Here is a 9,037-nt window from a genome sequence, read left to right as displayed (position 1 = left end):
TACATGGCGTAGCTTGGAGGACTCTGTAAAGCCCTCATCTCCAAAGGCTGCATCAAATTGCTGCGTGGATGAAGGTTGATACTTTCTCAGCAGCACCAAAAGGTGTCATCATAGGTGAGAAAAGAGATACTCTTTCCTCCCTCTTTGAGCTTCTTAAGCTTTTGGGACCTTCTTTGCGCAGGGTAGGATTTGCGATGTCCTCTCCTCTCTTGTATTCTCTAAGAGAATAGTTGTTGCGCTTGTCAGAAGAGGAGGATGGTGAAGAAGAAGGAGAAGAGGGTGACCTCTTTCTTGCCTTTTTCCTCCTTTGTTTCCTCTCTTCCCTTTCGGAGTTAGGAGGAGAAGGACTGTGGGTTGACCGTTTCCTCTTGGGACGAGTTGGCGATCGTCTAGACCGCCATCTTCGTGGAGCCACATCTTCAGAGGAACTTAGTGATTCACTTCTTTCTCGTTCTTTGGATTCCTCCTCTCTTATTGAAGAGAGTCTTCTTCTGGGAGTCTCATCAAGAGGCTTCCTAAGCTCTCTCCTCTTGGAGAGGAAAGGAAATCCCATAAGCACGAAGTTGTTAACTTCGGTTTGCAAAGCATGGTTGCCCATAGCTTGTTGCAACCTAGTAACAAGCTAATTAACAAACATGGAGGCATCATCATTAGCACCTTCATGTGCAAAATCAAAGTTTTCAAAACTCATTCTACTCTCTTGATTATTGTCAGCCATGATAATTAAACTTATGTATAAATTACTTTGTACTTTGGTACCCTCAAAAACCTCAGTCGCTACTCTTCTTTACCATTGAAAATTAGTTCTCAAGCAGCCACACCGGTGGTTTAGAGACTGCTGATTGCAAAGACTAGTGGAGAGGGTCTAACATTGCTTGATTGATTATGGTTCATGTTAAGCTTGCTAGGAGCTCAATAATGGTTAATCCAAAGGCAAGCCCCTGAGAGACTCCATTATTAAGACTATAGTTCCCAACGGTATACCTCAAACTAAATCATCTTCAACCAAGATAATAGATCACTGTCCCACTTACCCTATTGCAATGAACAGGTCCAACCTTTCATGGACAACTTAAGGACCTCTCTTCTTAAGCAAAAAAAGAGAAACCAATAGCTCTGATACCAATGTAATGGAAATGGCCTATGAACTTTGAGGATAGCTGAATTAAGAGAACTAGAGTGAGCATTATGCTGAGACTACTTTGAGAACATAGAGGGTGAACTTAATTAACGGTAGCAACATAACCATTAGACTTTATTAACTTGGCATGAACAATACTTTTGCAAGAGAAAGAATTAGAGAACTTCACAACAGGCAGTTAACAAGGAAAAGTTGAGCTTTTGCTCATCTTCAATCGACATTCAAGGATAAGAAGTCAGGATGGAAAGCATCCACAGGTTTGTTGTGGAGATCAGTCTCCAAGTCAAAGATTGTTAAGTATGGAGCATGATTCACCCCCTGTAATTTTTAGTCTCAAAATCGCACATTTGCAAGGCCCCCAATATGAGGTGAAGCCATCGTGAGTGAGAAAAATCACTCATCGAAAAATAAAAAATTCACGCCGAATATTGTGGCCGGACGGCGGCCGAAAAGTGGTCAAAAACGATCGGCTAGTTGGTCGGTTGGCCAAGGCCGATAGTCAATGGCTGGTGGCCGATGGTCAAAATTCTTTGGCTGAGTGGCCTAATTCAATGGCCGTATGAGAGTTTCTGGCAGACTTGTCTACGGCTACACATGGGCGAATGGCCAAGTTTCAGACAGATTTGTCTACATAAGGGCGCCCACACATGGGCGTATGGGAGAGTTCAACTTGGACTTGTGTACACAAGGGTGACTACACACATGGGTGTCTCTCATGAGTGAGGGCAACCCTTTTGGACCTTGGCCTATAAAAGGAGGCCTCTTCTACACACAAAACGTATTGTGAAGTTGGTGAAGCAAGGTGTGTGTGAGGTGGTAAGAGTGAAGCAAAGAGGGAGTTTCATTAAGAATAAAATCCTTTTGTAACCTACTTTTAGTTTGAAGTGCAAAGCCATTGAGTGGTTGCTTTCCTGTGCATGTAGCCGACATTGGGTGAACACGTATAGCATGTGCTCTCTCTCTCTCTCTCTCTCTCTCTCTCTCTCTCGCTCTCTATATATATATATATTATTTCTCTTGTGTGTGAAAATTATCTCTCTCCATTAAGTAAACCACTCTAGTCTCTACTTAGCTACATCTTTGTTCCTAACACAAGGAGCCCCACAGACCCCTTGTCCTTTCTAGGGCGACACGGACCCTGGGGTGTTGAAGTGTGTCTATTTTCTCTCTAGTCATAAAATTATGGCCACTTTGCAAGTGAATAACTAGTTTTACAATTCTCGACATGAGTGTAGTAAAACATGGTTAACCGATAGCTTACTATTTGGATACCAGCTGTCTGTAGTTTACCACATATCAAGATTGATAGCTCCTATTGAGGTTGGGTAGGTGGTTGCCTCGCTAAGAAGCCTGGAAACTTACCTTTGTAATTTGAAGTCCCTTAAGGCTCGGCACGAGCTTAAGGAATCTATGTACATTTTTTCTCGCGAATATAATTCTTTCACTCACTTTTGTGGAAAAAAAAGATTTATGGCTCATATTGAAAAGCGGCTTGATCAAGATGATAGCTAGCCAAAGAAGGGATGATAAAATCTTCCCACATATTTCTTTTGAGGCATTTGACTTTGCCTCCTTTCATGATAAGAGCCCTTGAAAGCCTTAGTACAAGGATGCAAAAAGTTTTGTTGGTAAACATGCGCATACCTCCGGTTTAAAAGCATGTTGCACAGAGCTCGAGCTTGCGACCAACAGGGTCTGAATGAGTGTATTGGCCTAAGCCAACCTGCCGTCAAGGCTCAGTAGCCTCGTGAGCCACGCATAAACAAAAAAAAAAAAAAGAGGTTTGTCCCTTGTCACTGCAGCACGCATGCCCCCACACGCTTGCGCGTCCTCACCCATTGCCACCACCTACTTGTAAACACACCCCTCCCCCCCTCCCCCCCCCCCCAAAAAAAAAAAAAGATAAAAAATTTAATTCCTTAACTCAAGCAAACTGATCGGATCTTGCTAGATACTACCTTAACAAATTGACTCAAAATCGTAGATACATACTAAGTGGGTTTTTGCTAATATTGAGCAGGTTGCTGCCATCAGTGTTTTATGCATATGAAACTACTAGTACGGCTGGCTGCCTTCGGCGGCCTCTCTCTCTCCCCCTCTCTCCCTCTTTATCGCGTGCAAAGAGGCTTGTTTTTGTTTTGGACTTTAGCCTTCAGGTCGCAGATTGCGACAAGTGTAAAGGGCTCCCCCTTCCGCTGTTAGTAGATAGAAGAGAAAAGTGTGTATTGGATCACAGTTTCTATGTAAAGCATGCTCCATCTTGCAATGAAGCTATGGTTTTTGCCCAGAGACGAGAATATTGTGGGGTCGAGACTAATCTTGCTCAAGAAGGATGTGTTACTTTAGTCGTGGACAGGCGTCAGCAGACCTCTAGCTACGTGAGTGGACAGGCGTCAACAAACCTCTAGCTACGTGAGATCGAGAGACCAAATGACACAAAACACATACTGGGAAAGAGCTGTGCAGTGCATGAATGGCACATTGTAATTTTTTGTGATTTGTGATTTCGAAGAGTAAAAGGCCGACCGAGACGTTGGTTGGAGAGGAACACGAGGAGTTGGAAAGCGGTGAAGCCGTGCAACGTGTCGCAAAGAGCAAGTAACATGGCATTGTTCTTTGACACGCGGCGAGCGAAGAGTCCCTCTGTCCGCCTATAAAAGCCCTCTCCCCGCTATCACATCTGCATTAGCGACTCTCATCATCAGCTCTACCATTCATACATACAGAAGAGAAGAGAAGCGAAGGTACGTTTCTGCCCCTTACTCACGCACAAGCCACGCAAGCATGTCGACGGCCGACCACGCCCAGCAGAAGGCCGAGCAGGCCAGGGATGTGACTGCAGATAAGGCCCACGAAGCCAAGTCCTTTGGCCAGCAGAAGGCTGGGGAGGCCCAACACACCGCCCAGGTTTGCTCCCTCATCCTCCTCTCCTCGTCCATTCGCTCTCTCTTTCTCGCCTCCAGGCTCCATCGTCGCCCTAGCCCTTTGTCTTGTTGGTCTGTTCCATTTTATCATGCCTTTTTTGCAAATGTTTGTAGGGTACTGCTGAGTCTGCCAAGGACAAGGCCCATTGTGCTGCAGAGACGGCAAAGGACAAGGCCCAAGGTGCGACAGAGGCCACCAAGGAGAAGACCGCCGAGGCTGGGGGCAAAGGACAGGGCTTGGTGGATCAAGCCAAGGCCAAGGCTTTTGATGTGAGCTCAGCAGCGCAGGATAAGACATCCGGGGCGGCAGCGTATGTGCGCGATAGTGCCATTGCTGCCAAGGATCAGGCAGTGGGTGCTCTTCAGCAGGCTCAGGAGACTGTGAAGAACACCTTCAGCGGTGGTGACAAGCATTAGAACGACTCTCATTTTCAAATTAGATGCGCCCCTTTTTGTGATTTTGTATCTACTCCGCATTAGTTTGAACGTTTCAATTCTGCTACTCACTCTCTCTCTCTCTCTCTCTCTCTCTCTCTCTCACACACACACACACACACAGTCTACAGCTCTCTTCGGAGACCCTTTGGTTCTTCTGTGTGAGTTCAAGTCTTGTTATCCATAGATCAAGTTTCTATTATTCGGCAGTAAGTGATTTGTAAATCCTACAGAACTACTAAAGTCGCAAGGTTTACATTTAGAATATAAATACTCATTTTTCTTTTACAAGCTTAAAAACTAAAGAGAGACACCATTGTTCCCTTGCACAACTAAAGAGATCATTGCAGAAACCACTCTATTATGGTAAATTAAATTAGGAAAAAGTGCAGAGCTCCAGCACTTATTTTCTTTTGGCAGACCATGACACCAGAGTAGGTGTTCCATATCACATTTATTAGGACTAGTACGGCCGGTCGCCTTTGGTAGCACCTCTCTTTCTCTCCCTCTTTATCGCGTGCACAGAGTCATGAGCTCAGTTTTGGAGTTCATCATGTCACAGATTTCGACAAGTGTAAACCGCCATATTATGTTAGTTTAGATTGAATCCAACTACAAGTTGGTTATTCTAACCATAGCTACCACGTGATTTGAATTAGCTACCACATGCAGTATTTATTGTTAAAGACATTAGTAATTATTGTTAAATATTGAGTTATTTGACATTTTAGTATGTCAAGTTCGATCATACTATATTTTAACTCTGCTTTTAAATAAAATCATATAATTTCTTCGCAACTTTATTTTTTGGATTTATATAATTGGGCTAGGTTGCCTTCTTACTGCCATACTTACTGGCTCCACTTAAACATTTTTAAAATGCCGAATCACCACAGATTTGTTGGAAGAGATCACCCTTCCTCACCATTCTTAATGGCAAATCAAATTCCTTTGATGGACGACTTATAGATACTAGATTGAGATTGTAATATAAAATGCAATCGTCAATCTTGTCGATGAAAGGTTCCATCACTTTCATAACAAGAATATGATAGGTGTTAAAATCAGTAGGCTTGCCTTCCAATGAATGATTGAAACACCTTCCTAATCATCATCACCCACAACTAGAAGTAACACCTTTTTTTAAATCAAGTTAATTAATGAAATCCCTATCGCCCTTCTAGGGATTCAGTAAAAATATGATACCACGTGAATGTACAAAAGGACGGTTGTAACAGGAGGAGAGTGTGTCCGGATGCTTCTACAAGAGTCAGAAGGCAAATTCAAACTACTAGTGTGTTACCCGCACGTTCTTGGGGCTAAGAAAAGCATGGTCATCGAATCACACACACACATCTATATTTGTAGGTGTGTGAGTGTGCGTATTACAAGTACTACTTTTCACCACACAAGTGAAGAGGGTGAAAAGTAGTACTTGTAATCACTTCAAGAATATGACAATTGTCTCTCTCTCTTTCTCTCTCTCCATAACTTGAGATCAAGATTTGTCTAAGTAGATCTTTGATATTTATTTGGATCAATGAAAATTATCCTTCTCTCTCTCTCTCTCTCTCTCTCTCTCTCTCTCACACACACACACACACACACACACACACACACACACATATATGTGTTGATACACAATCTCTTGACACCCTCTCTATCTCCCTCCATCAATCTTTCTCTTCTTATGGAAAAATGGAGGCTTGTAAGGAGTTGCAACTTCTCTCTCTCTCTCTCTCTCTCTCTCTCTCAGGGAATTGTAATTGGAAGCATGTCATACAAACCTTCTCTATAAAATATACATGTAATACAATTCTGGTAGTTGATTCTTGATGGACAATAATAGAATATCCTCTTCAGTAATGTGGAAGAAATTTTTCAAATAAACAATCATTCAAGCAATTGATGCTTCTATATGGAAATATTTTCAAGAGTTCTTTGTCAAAAAGGAATGTCTTATGTAGCACAAATGCAAGAGCCTGTGCCAGAGAGAGTTGAAATCATTATTTGGATATCCAAATTCTCATAGTAGTATAATTCTCCACACCACTTAAGCGATATCCAAATTCCCATAGTAATATAATTCTCCACACACCACTTAAGCTCATGCGTCCACAGATACATTCTGAAATAACACTTCTCATTTCCCTCTAATTCCCCACCCTTTGCTTTATTAAAAGTATGACCTCAATAGCCAATAGTGTAACCATCTCAATCCACCACAAGAGTTTCGTCTTTTGGTGTTCACAACCTTAGGTCCTTGAGCTGTAACCAAGACTTTATCAATGTATGTTAGGATACTTCATCTTTGGTTTTCTATAATCTTTCCCTCGTAAGGCTGTCATGTCTACAAACGCTAACACGGACAATCTATTATTTTATGCACTATTTGAAAGCCAATATTGTGAGTGCTAGTTAGATAAAGCATTTCTCATTGAAGAATCCTTAACTCTCATTTTCTTTGAAATGGGATGTAGTGGCTTTTGGAAGGCTACCAAGTTGCCACGGAATCTCTCTCTCTCTCTCTCTCTCGTGGTGTCCCACGTGAGGGTGCAATTTTTTCTTTGATAGGTGCACCTCTCCTCTTTGTGCATAGCTTGCACTACAAGAGGTTGTGTGCTCTTGTGACGCTGTTAGCGACGAAAATACACTGGGTTTTTATAACCCCCGGCGTCGCTAATAGCGTCGCTATATGCGTCGCTATAGGCGTCGCTATATAGAGACGGTCATAGCGACGGTTATAGCGACGTTTACACAGAAGTCTATAGCGACGCTCATAGCGAAGCTACAGAGCCATAAATAGCGACGGTTATAGCGACGCCCGAGAGAAATTTTTTTTGGTGACAGGGCATTGAATGCCCTGCCACCCATCAAGCATATTGTACTTAATTCACTTTTTAAAAAAAGTGCAAGGGTAGATAATAGACCCAAAATAGTCACCCACAAGACGCATTGTTTGCAAAATTGACAAGCGTAAAATTGACAATTGTACACATCATAGGCAAAATGAATTGATTGGCAAATGTAATAATGACAATTGTACAACATCATAGGCATAAAGAATTGATTGGCAAAATGAACTGCGGTGACAAATGTAATAATATACATGGTTCAAAAAGACGTATAAAATCCGTCTCATGATACATAAGCTATGAGAAACCCTAAACTAATTCTATCTAGCTACGGCTAAACTGACATCGTTTAGTCAGACGTCTCATCGCGTCCAAGCGGCGTATCTGTCGGATTCTGCAAAAAAAGACAATAAGACAGCTTTCAGTAAGTATAAACATATAACGACATTTATAAAACAATACAAAAAATAGAAAAGAGTAAACCCTAATACTAACCATGCCGCTGCGAGAACTGAGAATGTCCATCAGGGCGTTTAAGCCCTTCCTGCCTGCGTACTCGCGCTCGTACGGTGTGGGATCACGTCCTGTCATCGACCACTGTCAAAACATACAAAGATTTCATTATGTCAGAATTAAAAAACTCATAAACCCTAAACTATCGAACATAAAGAGCAATGCGAAAACACTTACAAAATCGGCCTCAAATGATGACCATCCACCGCTCCCCAAGTGGTGCGAGCTCCCTGCCTCTACTCACGCTCTGGCTGCATCCTTTTGTTGCTTCCACTTGTCAGGATTCTCGCGCGCTGCTTTCTTCGCATTCTTCCAATCTTCTTTGGCCAGCCAATCTGGCCTGTTCCACCCATGCTTGATTGCTTTTTGCACTTCGGAACGCTTGTGTTTGCAGTATTCACGCATTCGAATCTTCATCAAGTCTTCATTGAAGCGCTGATCCCGTGTTGGAATGGGAAACTCATCATGAAGTATGCTGATGACTCTGTTTTTTAAATCACTTGGTACTTCACTCCATTTTTTTAGTATGTAGTGTCTAAACAGCTGAGAGCAAAGACCACGCATGCGCGAGATCACCTTCTTGCCGTCATCATCCATGATGACGCCGCCGTTGAAGTCGACGAAGTAAGGCAAGCCCTCTGGCCGGTGACGCGTGAACCTGAGTGTCCCGGCAGGGGTCTCTAGCGGCGTGTCGATGGGGGTACGGACGTTGTCAGGAGTTTTTTGGAGCAAGGGATTGCGCATATGTACATATACATGCATGGTGCATCAAATAAAGGATTGCCCATTTTCCTTAGCCAGGTGGTTATGTGGGGCCCACATGTGTACGGGTAGGACAGTGTGTACATAGTGCATCGATTTTCACTATCACCAGTACCAGTATGTTTATTCTACAATAATGAGGAGTTTATAGCGCGTAAAACTTCTCGAGGAAGCTATCCGCGGGCCGACGACGTGAGGTCAACAGGTGCGTCTGATGGCATCCAGTGGCGTCAGGAGGGCGAACGAGGTCAATATTTGCACGCGGATGAGGACGGACACAACGTGGGTGTTTTCTTGTGAGAGTTATGCAGAAAGGTCATCATTAGGACCACTTTTTGGGGCCACTTCACGTGGTGGCGAGATGCATTATTGGAAAAAAGATGAGTGCCAGGTGTGCGAATGATGAA

The 9,037-nt window shown here is 43.1% G+C and overlaps 1 protein-coding gene across 1 annotated transcript; it reads left to right on the top strand.

Annotated features, from left to right (window-relative positions):
• Positions 1 to 3,824: 3,824 nt before the first annotated feature.
• LOC147421886 (uncharacterized) lies at positions 3,825 to 4,567 on the top strand. Its single transcript, XM_086502813.1, has 2 exons — positions 3,825 to 4,048; positions 4,180 to 4,567. The coding sequence occupies exons 1-2, from the start codon at positions 3,926 to 3,928 to the stop codon at positions 4,480 to 4,482; spliced, it is 426 nt and encodes a 141-aa protein (XP_086358939.1). The 5' UTR covers positions 3,825 to 3,925; the 3' UTR covers positions 4,483 to 4,567.
• The last annotated feature ends 4,470 nt before the right edge of the window (positions 4,568 to 9,037 follow it).

The sequence above is a fragment of the Adiantum capillus-veneris genome, chromosome 27 (assembly GCF_014529385.1).
Source record: "Adiantum capillus-veneris isolate H3 chromosome 27, ASM1452938v2, whole genome shotgun sequence".
NCBI lineage: Eukaryota > Viridiplantae > Streptophyta > Polypodiopsida > Polypodiales > Pteridaceae > Adiantum > Adiantum capillus-veneris.
Note: the sequence above shows the minus strand (reverse complement) of the source record. Positions and strands in the feature narration are given on the sequence as shown.

Bases quoted from the DNA above. Each gene is read 5' to 3' on its own strand.
- LOC147421886 (XM_086502813.1), top strand. From the start codon at position 3,926: ATGTCGACGGCCGACCACGCCCAGCAGAAGGCCGAGCAGGCCAGGGAT. The intron at 4,049-4,179 runs GTTTGCTCCCTC...AAATGTTTGTAG, and splicing joins AGGCCCAACACACCGCCCAG to GGTACTGCTGAGTCTGCCAA.